The sequence below is a fragment of the Leuciscus leuciscus genome (assembly GCF_965113295.1).
Source record: "Leuciscus leuciscus genome assembly, chromosome: 19".
Lineage (NCBI taxonomy): Eukaryota > Metazoa > Chordata > Actinopteri > Cypriniformes > Leuciscidae > Leuciscus > Leuciscus leuciscus.
The window spans coordinates 32,833,161-32,847,420 of record NC_138743.1 but is presented as its reverse complement, the minus strand read 5'-3'; the positions used below and the strand labels follow the sequence as shown (position 1 = coordinate 32,847,420).

The window sequence follows — 14,260 nt, the reverse complement described above, 5'->3', positions numbered from 1 at the left end:
AGCTCAGAGGTTAGTTAGATTAGTGAAACCCCTGTGTCCCTTTAGGACATCCACAATGGTCAGATGCCACATTACAAGATCTTCATGAAAGAACATGATGTCACAGATTGTGTTACATGAGGATGAAATTACAGATTGTGTTTTACTTATTAGCTTTGTGACTGAAGGCACACAATGTTTTGGTTTTGTTTAGTTACAATTTTTACTATTTGTAGTTTACTATTGTACCTCACCATATCAGTGTACTTTTAAGATAAAAAAAAAAAAGTTTAAGGAAATAAAACAATGTGTGTTAATGATTTAATTTTTCATGAAAGTGACTAATATTACTGATAATGCTATCTGTTTTGCTGTCAGTGAATGAGTAGGCTATTTCTACCTTATTGGTGGGAGTTTATTAGTAAAAAAAAAAGAAAAAGAAAAAGATGCAGACTGCTGTATGTGAAACTTTTAGGCGTGCTTTGAAGTTGTATGAATAGAGAATGGATAGCGTCATGCTTCTAAAATAATTTTCTCATAGGCTTTTGTTTTTGAATGCATTGTGAGCAAAATGTCGCTTTGTTCCTTTGTGTCTGTTTATAGCGGGGAAAGTATTGCTGGAAAAGCGAAAGGAGAGATGCCCTTCTCCAAAGGTCTCTGTGTGTCGTCATAGGTTCGTGAAGTTTTAGTGAGGAAGGATCGGTTTGTCTAGTTTGTGGCAGTGAAGCGGGAGAGCCGTGTTGTTTGGGCGGAGTAAACCATTGGGTCTGAGAGGGGGAGGCTGGAGAACTCAACAAGCAAAAAAATCCGCTTCGGGCGTATTCGACACTGTTGTTGCCGAATGGTGCTTTCGAGGGTACTTCGGATGGTTGTTTGTCTCGGTGGGGTTGATTTTTATTTTATATACGGATTGTAGTGGTTAAATCTTTGTATATTGCACTCTAAAGCTAACTCCTTAAAGTTTTGGTTGGTTCGCACCGACAAAGTGCCAAGTGAATCACTGAAAACTGTCCGGCTATAGGATACTTGAGTTGAAGTTGTTGTGTTATTCTGTGTCGTGCGCTCAGCTGGATTCAAATGGAAAACATATCAGCGACCTTGATGATTATGTATTTCTGTACTTTAACGGAATACTTGGCATCGACTTTTGAACACGCACCACGGAAAAGCGAAATACTTAATCAGATTTAAAAAGACTTCGGGACGTATTTTATGGTTTTGGGATTAACATTCATCAACTTGAAATTTTAAGCTGTAAATCCATCAGTGTTTGACAATGGATGAGGATCAAGTGTCTTCAGTCGAGGAGCCGCAGGCGGTCAGCGCCGCATCATCGGACAGTTTCTCCCAGCTCTGGTCGGACGTGATGGGGATGCTGGTAAGTTTGCGGGGTTTGGAGTTGGGGGAGGGGTGTCACAGGAAGGCAACTTGAGAAAAGACCTTCAACCCAAGGGGCTTAATTTATTGGAGCTCATTGTGTGTGTAGTGCTTGCTTGTGCTTTGATGCCAAGCGCATGTTAAAGCAGCCAACAGGAGATTCTGGACAACTTCAGCTCACACTCGTGGTGAACCTGAGTTTTGAAGCTGTGTGATTTGGTCTGTTGAGAGGCAGTGAGAAGTTTAGAAATCTCCAGGGAATTGTATCACATGGTATGTAACTGAAGTGTTTATTATTATACGCTCCGCAGGTTCAGTGGCGCACGTGCGCAGTCCGATACGCAACGTATTTCAAACAGAGCGCAGAAATAGTTTTTTCCTTCTGTCAATTTAACTCTTATTACATTATCCAGGATGTTACAATGCTTTCATGTTAATAATATATGGACACGAAATAGTGGTTCGGCGTTGAAACTGTCGTGTTATCTTACGTGCAGGTTAGCTTAAATCGTTCGCAAAGCAGTCTAGCATGGCAACTTTGAGAACTATCGGCCTAGTAACAAAACGAACACTGCAACAATATTTATGTAGCATTGTATATATTATTAATCAATATTCCATGTATTTTCTCTGGACTGGTTAATATATTTAACTGAAATGTAACATATCAAGGCCTGTATATTTGGGGTATTTCTATTGTTTTCCTCTCATGCAGTTATACAGTAACATCCCGGTCAAAAGTTTGGAAACATGGTCCTTCAGAAATCATTAAAATATGCTGATTTGATACTCGGTTATTATCAATGTTGGAAACAGTTGTGCTGCTTTTTGGAAGCTGTGATACTTTTTTTTTTCAGGTAGTCATTGATAAAAAAAACAAAAAAAAACAGCATTTATTCAAAATAGAAATGTTCTTTTTTTCTTTTCTTTTTTTACTTATTAAAGAATCATGAAAAAGCATTTCAGATTATAAAAAAAATATTAAGCAACACAACTGTTTCCAACAATGATAATAAATCAGCATATTAGAATGATTTCTGAGAGATCACGTGACACTGAAGACTGGAGTAATGGCTGATGAAAAATCAGCTTTGCCATCACAGAAATAAATTATATTTTAAAGTATATTAAAATAGAAAACCATTATTTTAAATTGCAATAATATTTCATAATATAACTGTTTGTGTGTGTGTGTGTGTGTGTGTGTGTGTGTGTGTGTGTGTGTGTGTGTGTGTGTGTGTGGGGTGTGTTATTTTTTTTTATTTGTGTTTTTTTTTTATCAAATAAGTCTTTGCGTGTGGGGAAAAAAGATCTTAGTAATGTGTATTTTCTCCTGGTTGTCTCAGAGTGCTCGTGTTTCTATTGAGATCACCTCAAATGGACTGTGGTCTTGGTTTCTCAGTCCCTTTTTGGTTTTAATTGTATATTTAATTGTTAGTGCTGTGTAAGACTTTGGGTAAACTGGACATTTACATACAATTATTCCCTGGGACTTTGTCAGAGCCTTAATGTGCCTGTTGTGAAACACCCAGATGAAAGAGATAAAGGTGTGACACCCATTTCCAGTGAAAATGGCTTTGCCTTTTGATGGCGATGGTGTTAATTTGGCGTCTGAAGAAGTGTGTGTATTGCTTTTGTGTCTAGAAAAGTGAGATTACTTAATGAGAAAAGATATACTACTCCCAGTTGTTTCTGCTAAATCCAAGGAGATAAACTGTAACACTCACTGACACATATGAGTGATTAACTTCCTTTATGTTGCACATCTCTCTTCCTCCCTCAGGCTTATTTTATTCTGTGATGTTACTAATAGAGTCTTTTTTTTTCTTTCCTTGGAATATGTCTCATGTATAGCCTATACTCCTCTTGTTACAAATAGCCCTGCAGTGGTCTCTCCTCATCTGACTTAAACCACATTGCTCATGCAGCAGGTTAAATCTTTACTTCCATGAAGCAGTTGTGCGGGGGGGAAAGTTGCAGAAGTAGCACCTGAAGGTGTTCTCGGCATTGCTTCACCCAACCCCCCAACAAACAACAAACTCCTCTTTAATTGAATCCTCTTTTGGCTTTATAGCAACTCGCCATGGCCTTCATCCATAGTGCAGGTTTGGAGAATTTACACTCTGCTTTACTGTTGTTTGATTCTCGAACAAATGGAGATCTGTGCATTTGCACTGCTTTTATTTTGCAATAATGACTAGATGATTTATGTTAACCTTTTTATTATACAGGGAGGAGGGGGAGACAAGCTGCTGAGTGTAAAGCTACAGATTAAAACAGTACAGCTGTGTAGAAAATTGGTTCAATGGGACAATGGTAAAAATATACAGTTTACATACACCATGATTGACCAGTCAGAGTCAAGTATTCCAGAGAGCCTTGTAATAAATATGGGAAATATTTTTTTCTTTTTCTGCGTTAAAAAATAGCTCTTGGTTTTAAGATGATCATTAGACAGTCCGGGTTGTTTTACTTTCAACTTTTACAAGCCTTATGAAATGTTGTTTTGATGGGCGCTCGCCGCTCGGTCAGTATAAAAGTAAGATTTTATTGTAACGTGATGTAGATTTTTGAAGTTGTAAGATAGTTTTTTGCTTTCTGAAGTATGTATATTGCTTTATTTGCGGCTTTAAGATTTACTATCTTATTGCTAATGTTTATAAACTGCATTTGTAGAATTAGCGGCTATACCGAGAAACGTATTAAGGGTTAGAGCCACATTCTGAGGTTTACCATAGTGCATGCCAAGCTCATACATCTCTCCTAATGAGAATACCTCTGTCTGCCTGTCATTGAAGTGAGGTCTGTGTACGCAAACACAGTTTATATGTGGCTCCACTCATGTAAATTCACTTCAAAGTCAATTAACAGCTTGCCACACTCGTTTCAGCCGCCTCTCGGATTTGTTTTGTTGTGGTTGTGAATGTTTTAGAGAGAAAATGATCTGTAAAATACAGTTAATTGTTTGCCTCATGGCATATTTCTAAAATAGGAGCAACTTTGTTGAAGCTTGAGTTACGGTATTTGCATTAAGGCGAGACTCTACAGGTGAATAGGGTAACATTTTTAACTAGCAGATATCACCATGAAACTTTCCCAGTTGATTACCTACATTAAGATGAGAAAAAAAATGTATTACAAGTTTTCTGTAATTTAATGTTTAAATATGCAAATTAGCCAATATCTAATTAAATATGCGCTAATTTGTATATATTTTAAAAAACGAAATCTGAGTATTGGATAAAGCCAGGTTAAAAAATATTTTTTCATTGTGTTCACATATTAGATGGGGGAAAAAATACAGAGGGATTTATGGATATCTACTTTTGTTATCCTGTAAATCAGAATATACTGTCAATAGCCTTAAAAAAAATATTTTTGCCATGTTTTTTGGAATAAAATGTTATATAAATCAGGCTAGGAATAATATATTTACAAATCCCTCTGTAAATGTCTTCATAATATAACTAGGTACAAGACTGGAAAGTTTGGTGTATAATATAGATGCTACTGAAGTGGAGATTTCGGACTTGGAGTATGAGAGAAAGGTCATTTTGAGAAAACGGGCTTTAAAGATTTCAGCCAATGAGATTGCGCATTCAGCCCTTTTACTTTCACGATTGGTTGCTGATAAAAAGGATATTACCATATTTGGATCCGACAGCATTGTACAGGAGAGAGAGAGCTTTCCAGCGGTGCCTGTGATGACAGAGAGCAGACAGAGATCGCGGATCGGCGGGATGATTTACAACGACAACTTTTGTTGAATTTATGCGAAATCTACTGACGCAAAGTGTAGTAAAATAAAGACCTAAATGTGTATTTCGGACTTTTTTTTCACCACAGTCTGAAAGAAGACATGTTATTGAAGACAAATATCCCCAAATCTCAAAATTGACCAGTAAAAAAAAAACTATGTTTTTGCCTGCCGTGTATGGCCTTAAATGCAATAGTTTTTGCTCTTCGACATGCAGTAAACACTGAGCGTTTGAGAAGCATGTTACTTAATTCGAACTGTAAAGAATGCCAAACACACAATATGCATGTGGCAGCAGTATTCAGAAGTTATATATTTGCTTCACCAGTGGACATTAGACAATGGGTGTGAGCGTGGCTGCTCATATCCGCAGTACTTGAGTACCTTGACAGTAACTGATCAAAATTTTGGATGAGCCATTGCTTCCCACCTCTGATTCCAGTTAATGCAACAAATTCTCCACCCAGCGCAGCACAGGCGTTTCTCTCTCTCTCCCTTTCTCTCTTTTCATCTCCCTTCTTACTTCATTATGCTTCCGTCAGCCCTCTTTCCTTTGCCTCTGTGGATATCCTGAGGAAGCCGCCCTAATGAGGGTGTGCCAGGACCCCCTGACCAACTTCTGTCTCACATCCTCTCTTACTCAAATACGGCCCATGTCCACTTCTCCCCTCCAGGGCGGCGCCACACATCTCGTCAATCAACTTCCCATTCCCCCATTGCTTTGAAGAGTGTGAATCATTTCCATTTGTTTGGTAATCTTACTTTATAGTATAAAGTTCAAAGTATACTTAGTTTTTTACCCGTTCACTAGCGAATGCATACCCTCTCAAAGTATACATAATTTGATAGCGTATGCGAGCGCAGCCGGTCGACACATGCGCTTTAGAAAGTTTCATCTTTGTCCAGTCTGCGCTATTTATCTCCAGAAGTTATGACTGATAATAATGTCTTTGTATTCTTTTAAACTAAAGTTGAGGCTCTCTCATAACCCTGTTGTCAATGCTTTTGTCTGTTGTTGGTGCAGTCTCCGGTATTTTGTTGTTGCTGTTATTTGTCTCTTTAGTTTCGTTTACTACTGTAGAACAACGGGCTGGGACAGTGTTGCCACCTTGTGGAACAACTAAATAGAGTAAAACAAATTCAATGCGCATGTGTGATAGGGGTGGGAATTACAGGGTACCTCACGATACAATACAATACACGATACATAATATCAAGATACAGCAATTCTGCGATAATCAATATATTGCTAGACAATCCTATAATGATGCATCACGATATCTGTCTTAACTATGAAAACAAAATGCCCGTCAAAAGGTTAAGTGCAGGTTTTCCAGACTTTGGACTTAAACGTGGCTGAGGCATCTATTATTTTACTAACACTGCTGTCCGCCTTCCTGTTAAAAACCTATTTTCATAGGCTATAATTTATGGTCACATTTCCCTTATTCATGTATTGAGCGCCACCTTGAGGAGCCATGAAGTAGCGACGCTGGGAGCAAGGAAATCTATTTAAAGCGCCTTATTTTACTAATTAAAATATCAATATTTGCCGCTAGCGTATCAATTCTCATATCGCACGGAGAAGGACAGCAATTAATTGCCCTATCTATATTTTGTTCCACCCCTAATGTGTGTACCTGCGTGGTTAAAAAAAAATCAGGCGGTATACAGTAATTGTCATGACATGTTTAGGGATTGTGGGCATTAACATTTATGATGAGAAGTTCTGGGAAAACAAAAGCAGACTTGTGATGTTCTGTTTCTGAAGGTTGATGCATTAAACCTGTTTTGTGATTTGCTGTGTTACTCATTATTCTGGGATCAGCAGCTATAAAAACAGACATATTATGCAATCTACATTTGCACTGAATCGCAACTGAATAAACTTCTTCCGCAAAAGAAAACCTCAGTTCAGCCTTAACTTTCTAAAGTATTTACTTTAGTTGTTTTAATGCATTTTGAATTATATTTGTGACAACCTGCAGATTCCTAATTTAGCTGATGCATTTATCCAAAGTGACTTTTTGAAAACATGACAAGCTTTTTAGACAGATTTAGATATAGATTTTTATTTTTCCTTAAGAAAAATCATTCTGAACAATCGGGTATCGGCTGAGAAATTTAGTATTGGTGCTGCATCTCTATCTATAATAATTTATAATAAAAACAAGGTATTTTTAACATAGTTTAGAAAGACATTATTTATGTGATGTGGTGACATTGGATGCCCTATTTCAGGGTTTCCCAAACATTTGTGAGGGAAGTGCGAGGGATCTAATTAATTAAATAATAATAATAATTTGCATGCCATGTGACAATGTTCATTTAAACATAGTGGGTACTTCAAGAAAATATTTTACATCAAAGAGGAAATCTAGATTCTATGTAAAATGAGACTGCTGCTGTGTTGTTCTTAATCCTCAAGGAGTGCATGCTTCTCATGAATTCCTGGAATTAGTCACATATTTGTCACAGTGCAGAAGCATTGGATTCAGGGCTTTGTCCAAACATCTAATGGCTTTCTACTCTTTGCACTGCATTCAGAATGAAATGTGTTTCCTTTGATTTGAGCACTGTGAAAAGAACAGAACTCTTATCAGATCTGCTCACTCATTTCACACTGGATTCTCTGTATGAATGCGTTTGCGCTGTTTTGTTTTAGGTCGGTAAAGAATGAAAGATTTTTCCTAAGAAAAAGTTTCCTCTCTCATTAAGAGAGTTAATGGGGGGGAAAGCCTAATTTTGCATGTTGGAGTTGGTTACGTTTTTTTTCTTTCTTTTTTCTCATTTGTGTAGAAGGGTAATCAAATATGTCTTTACCCTCTGAGGACCTTTGTGTCCCATAAAGCTGTTTCTGAGCAGGTGGGCTGAGCAAATGAAAGATATGATTGTGTAGGTTAATTGATTAGCACGAGTCCATTGCTGTCAGAGGAAAATGCATCATCATCTTTCTTTTTTGTTTCTCTTTCTCTGTATTTTGCTCAATCACTCTTTATACACATACACAGCATAGTTGTCTCACAGCACAATGGCCACATTAAATCTTTGTGGCTTTGCTCGATGGCTGCTGCTTCATCTGAGGGAAGTGTGAATTTGTGGTTGGCTTCTTTGAACAGACAGTTTCTCATATTTGATGCATTTTATTGTAAAAAAGGTCATGTTTTTTTGCTTATTGTGGGATATGTCTCACTTCCAGTCGCTGTGACCTGTTCCTCCTCTTTCTGTCCCTGTCCTGGAAATGAACAACAGTCTTCAGAAAGAATGTTGTTGCTAGTCATTACATAACGTGTTGAGTTTGGTCCATGTTGTGGGTGGCTCAGGACCTCGAGTAGTGTTGGAAGTTAGCAGATTCTGGATAACTGAACTGTAATTGAATGTATACTTTTGAGAAGTCAACAGTGATTAAAAAAATACTCAAGCGCTATAGAACTGAAGTGTCTCCTGTTGGGCGCTACAGTGATGGATATCTTACTTCCTTTTACCAACTAGAGTCAACCCAAAAGAGCAAACATTTTAGTAATGATTAATAATAATATCAGCCAATGAATGTAGTTCTAGCTGGACTTCATAAACATAAGAGCTGGCGAGCTACACCTGCTAAGAGCCAAAGTCTGAGGAGCTTTAGAACTTAGTCTGTAAATTTGCAGTCTGTTTATTTTTCATTGAAAAAATAAATAAAATTTTTAATTGACTGTAGTTTTCAAATATCATTCATTCATGCACATACTCTAAATAATTTTTTGGGTTATGCCTTTTACTGTGTTAAAAAAACTGTGTCCTCTTGTCAAACAAGTTCCAGTCCCAAAAAGTTGTAAAAAAAAAAAAAAAAAGTTAATAAATGTACATTATTGGGACAGTAAAACAGCAACACTCTGTGTTGGATTAAGGTTAGTATCTTCTGACTGTATGAAGAGGTCTGCATTAGTTTGTGTTTGGAAATTGTTCACCATAGAGCTCCAGTTACAGTCAAAGGGATTGCTTTGGGGGCTTTAAATGTTTGGCTTTTCGGGCTGGACAGCAGAGTTTGGGTGGTGCTGTTTGTGTGCTCAAACAGTGATTCATGTCAGCTAAATAAGACTCATTCCCTCTCTTCTTTTTTAGAGTTCTCAGCTCATGTGAAGCTGCGTTCATGTGAGGCAAACATTTTCTGTCATCTACATCCTCTTACAGATACAGACAGATGACGCACAAGCTTTGAATTAGTCCTTCAGTTAAATGCCCAGCTGGAAGCAGCAGACCCACACTCACTCACTTTAAGACTAAAGAATTGCAGCATTACCTCACTGGAGGCCTGGAATGTGTGGAATGATAAGAATATGGAAGGCATGTGCTGTACAGATGGAACTGAACTAATTCAGATCAAGGGCCACTGCTTCTCAGTGCTGATAGGCTCAGTTCCAGTCTGAAGATAGATGGCCTGGTCCTCATATAAACTCCGCAAAAGCTAAACATCCTCTCACTTTCAGCAAATTTCTCAGCAAATTTCTTAACGTGTAAATATTTGTATGAACATAAAGATTCAACAACTGTCAGCATCTGGTGTGACCACCAGCTGCTTTAAGTAGTACAGTGCATCTCATGCTCATGGACTGCACAAGATTGGCCAGTTCTTGCTGTGAGATGTTGCCCCACTCTTCCACCAAAGCTCTTGCAAATTCTCAAACACATCTGGGAGGAATATGTTTAAATGTGGTTTGGCACTGCGAGGACAATCAGCTGTCCTTCCTGTCTCCCTCTAGCACTGTCTTAGACAGGGCTCCAGACTGCGACCAAATGGTAGCATTTTGCAACCTTTTTTCTTGTCAGTGCGACTACATTTTGTTAGAGGTCGCACTGGTGGGATCACCACATTGCCCAACTAAGAGCTGTCATTTCTGCTGCATGTAAAACATCAAACGAAACAAAACTGTGCTTCTCGTTTAAGTTGCTCTGCGCAGACAGTTTATGAGCTCGGACCAGTATTTGACAGCGCAGACCATAGATATCAGATCAAACAGTGCTGGGGTGGAAACCAGGAGAAACATTGAGCCATGAACAAAGTTATAGAAGGGTTTTCAGTCCACAAGTCACATTCTCCATGGATTTAATGTAGTACCGCTAACTGTAACCATGGTATTGTGGCAAAAATAGTCGAATGTTATTACATTTATTCATTATAGGGGTTCGTACAACCTTTTGAGAGTGAAATCCAAGCACTTTTCAAGGACTTTCCAGTGCTTCACACTTTTTCCAGCTCTTCAAAGCTCAAAATATTATCCGATAGTTTTATTTAATGTAAAAAAGAAAAAAAGAAATCCCTGTAAAAATAAGGATTTTACATGTTACTGTTGTTAAAAGTTAATTTGATCTGTATCTCAATTCAAGCGCAGTGCTTTACGGTCAAATGTGCATTTCCAAGAAATAAACATGTCATATTATTAGTTACTGCACTTTTTTAATGCAAAACAGCTTAGTCGCGCCTTTGCAACTGCTCTCAAATGTTTGGCTGGAGCACTTTTAGGCTTCTTGCATTACGGACATTGCAGTTTATTGCTCTGATCCCTCATGCCTACAGGCAGCAGGACTATGGCATGTTCACGCAGATAATCAGGGGCCCTGGGTATCTTTCTCCTGGTGTTTTTCACAGTCAGTCGAAAGGTCTCTTGAGTGTCTCTTGAAGTTTTGGAACTGGGACCTTAATTGCGAACCACTTGTAATCTGTTAAATGAAAAAAATGAAAACGCACAAGAGTAAACCTCACTGGTTCTCATACATCAAGCGAACATGCTTGAGCTTCCGTTTACCATATCTGATGTGTACGTTGTTGAATGTTTATATGCAAATAAAAGGCAAAATTAAAGCTGTCCATCTTATAAAGCATATCTCTTCAGAAAAATTTGGACTTAACCACTTTTTTGAAACGTCAAAGTGGTAGTTGTGTGGACCGTCAACAGAGGGTCAGAAATCTCCCAGAATTCCTTAAAATATCTTCATTTGTGTTTCAAAGATGAACGAAAGGCTTATGAGTTTGGAGCAACAACCCAAAGACTGTTCCACAGCTGCATGTACAATAATTGTTTATGGTTCAGTGTTTTTCAAGCAAGAAAAACATTGTTTAAACCCTTTTCAATGAACATATGTAAAGCTTATTAGGATCTTACAAAATTATATTTAAAATACAGTATTATATATATATATAATGCATACATACATACATGCATACATACATACAGGTATATGTGTGTGAGAGAGTGTGTGTTTATATATTTTTAATATATTTAAAGCTATAGATACATTTTCTATCCTTAGTTGTTATTGTTACACAATGATAGGTTTGGTTAGTTAAAATGTTTATTTATTTGTATAGTTCTGTAAATGAAGAAAAAAAATTCTGCCTCTGTGCATCTTTTTTTTTCTTTAATTCATGCTTGTTTTTGGCTTCTATATAATAAAATTATATAAAGCTATGAGTCCATTTTAAGATTGCAATATGTTCTTGGATGAAAGTTTTGGCCCTTCCACCCATCACTCAGAGCTCCGCACAGCCTCTGACCTGTCATTACAGCAAGCTGCTAGACTCACCACCCCAACCAACAGTACGTACTTGAGAAAATCTGTCTAATGGCAACAGCAAAAATTCTGTGGCCTAGTTGCTCTTGTAAAGTTTTTATTTAGTCTTAGTATCTCTCTTTATCAAATGGCTTAGAGTAAGGAGAATGTGTTGGTTAAAACAATCTGACAGAAATTGTTTTTTTGCGCATCCAACAACATAAATCTCACATATTCACATCATGTTTTGTCTAAAAGCTGGAGGTACTCTGAAGGCCAGCATATTGGAATGCAAAAGCTGGAATTTCTCACTGAGAGCGACGTTCCATTGGGAGTCTCAGTATTCTGAGATCATCTGTTTGGAGTTCTGTTGGAACGGATTGGTTAAGAGACATTTTATACAGAGCAAAAAAACTATTTTACGTCTAATTATGTTATATTATTCATAAAACTCCCAACTTGTTTTCAGCACTATTCTGATAGATTTTAACACAACCCTAATTGCATCAGTCCATTCAAATTTTACCAATCAGTATGTGTGTGAGGCCCTGGTTTTCCTAGCTCTGGCCTATACACACAATGACAGGATGTATGTGTTTGTCAGCATGGTCCTGAGCAGGAAGAAGTCCTTTGTGCTTGACTTTGCATTCATCAGGACTTTAAAGGGCATCTAGTACAGCAGCAGGAGAGATCCAGCCTAGCCCAGAACTGAAATACAACAAACACGGTCTTAAATGTAACAAACTCTTCCATTTAGGAAAAGAAACCATGCCACCTGCAGCTGCTGGGGTATTGATAGTTTTCTAAAGAAGCTAATCTCTGGTTTTGAGTGAAGGACCTTCCTGTTTTATGTGCTTTTTTTGCAGCAGTCTGAGGTAATTCGCTGTTACGTGTGTGTGTGTCACGAGCTCGTAGAAAAATAGAATGCACCCACATGCTGAAGTCAGAGCCAGGCGGCACCACAAATGAATATCCACACTCACAACAAGACAGCTACAAATTAGGGATGCACCGATGCATCGGCTGAACATCGGTAACGGCCGATATTTGCCTCGTTAACTGCCATCGGCCATCGGGAAATAAAAATGACATTCGCCGATGTCACATGGGCGTCAGTTTGGTTTGATATGCTGGGGACAGAGACGCATTCGGAAGTGCATTTTCAGAAGTGCTGGGTACAATGACGCATTTATTTATTTATTTTCTATGAGAAAACTCCTTTTCTCGAGAAAAGAACGACCATGGTGTGTAGCAGAAGAAGCGGCGGAGTATGCACGATCCGCGAGTGCTGAAGACGTTCTGCACGGCTTTGAAGGGTGCGCAGGAGGACACAAATGGGCGGCGACTGCTTCTTCCAGTGGCGGGAGCTTTTCCCTCAGCGCCGTCAACAGATAGACACCGCCGTACACACCGCCGCCGACTTGAGCTGCAAAGAAACTCTGGCCTCCCTGTCAAGGACTCTTGTCAAAAAGTACGGGGAAGCTTGACCGCTCTGAATAGTGAGTGAGAGCGCGCGCGCGGTCGGGGCTCTCTCTCTCTCTCTCTCTCTCTCTCTCTCTCTCGCAGAAGAGCGCGTGCGCGCTTAAAATTAAATATTTTGGTATGAACATTCACCCGTGTTTTTTCCCTCATAAATGCGAACACGAAAAATAAAATGAATATTATAATGTTTTTTTCGTTGGGTCAGACAATGATTACCAAATTTCTCTCTCATATTGCTCTTCATAACAACTGAAAAAGAACTTATAAATAAGGTTATAACTGTCAACCAGAAAGTGACATTAAAGGTTTTTTTTGTTTCATAAATTGGTCTGATTGAATTTGTGCTCATTCTAGGATAGTGTGATCAAGAGCCGAAAGACTTGTATGTTTCCGTGGCACAAAAGAAGGAATAAATAACAAAAAGAAAAAACATCGGCATCGGCATCGGCCATCGGCCAAGTTGTTATGTTAAACATCGGTATCGGTATCGGCCCAGAATTTCCCAATCGGTGCATCCCTACTACAAATGTCAGAGAAGGTTGTAAGGGCTGGTCAGTAAGAGAGGGCTTGTGCGCTATTTTTTTTCTTAAATCTTAAAACCCTCTACGGTCAAACTGAAGCTCGAGTCGCCCTTGGCTAGTATTTTTTATTTTATTTTTCTCACCAGACTTCTTACATGGAATGCAAGAACAATGAAAATGAAAAAAAATCTACATATAGAATATAAATATAAAATATAAATTTCAAACACAAATAAACACAATAGAACAAAGATGCTAATTGAATAAGCAGTGCTTTCCAGGCTTTCCAGATTAGATGCAGAAATTGAATAAAGTACCCTAATCAAATGTAAAATAACACTGCATAGTCTTCACTGTTTAAATTAAATGGAGATGAGTCCTTGTTGAAGTTACAAAAGTTATTCAGTCAATTATTGCAGCGAATCTGTTGTTTGATTACTGATACTGCAGTGTAGGCCTACATGTTTTCTAGGATACTCGCCAAGACGGACATTTTGACAATTTTGTGTGGAATTGTCTGTGCAAGTGCAAGACCTGGAAGAGATTAGTATAAATGTGCTTCAGATGTTCAGTTTTCACACTCAAAAATTCTAACAGCGTGCTTAAAGGATTA

The 14,260-nt window shown here is 38.2% G+C and overlaps 1 protein-coding gene across 8 annotated transcripts in view; it reads left to right on the top strand.

The window, feature by feature from the left end:
- Positions 1-14,260, top strand: part of sash1a (SAM and SH3 domain containing 1a) — a 266,297-nt gene that overhangs the window by 210,561 nt on the left and 41,476 nt on the right. Inside the window, exon 1 of one of the 8 annotated variants that reach the window (XM_082147835.1) lies at positions 500-1,357. The exons of 5 other annotated variants lie outside the window; for them this stretch is intronic. In XM_082147835.1, the coding sequence (XP_082003961.1) occupies positions 1,256-1,357 (102 nt within the window). In that variant the 5' untranslated portion in view covers positions 500-1,255. Of the gene's footprint in view, positions 1-499; positions 1,358-1,389; positions 1,630-4,950; positions 7,047-14,260 lie in introns of those variants that run through there. 2 more of the 8 variants (XM_082147836.1, XM_082147838.1) reach the window with 2 other exon arrangements.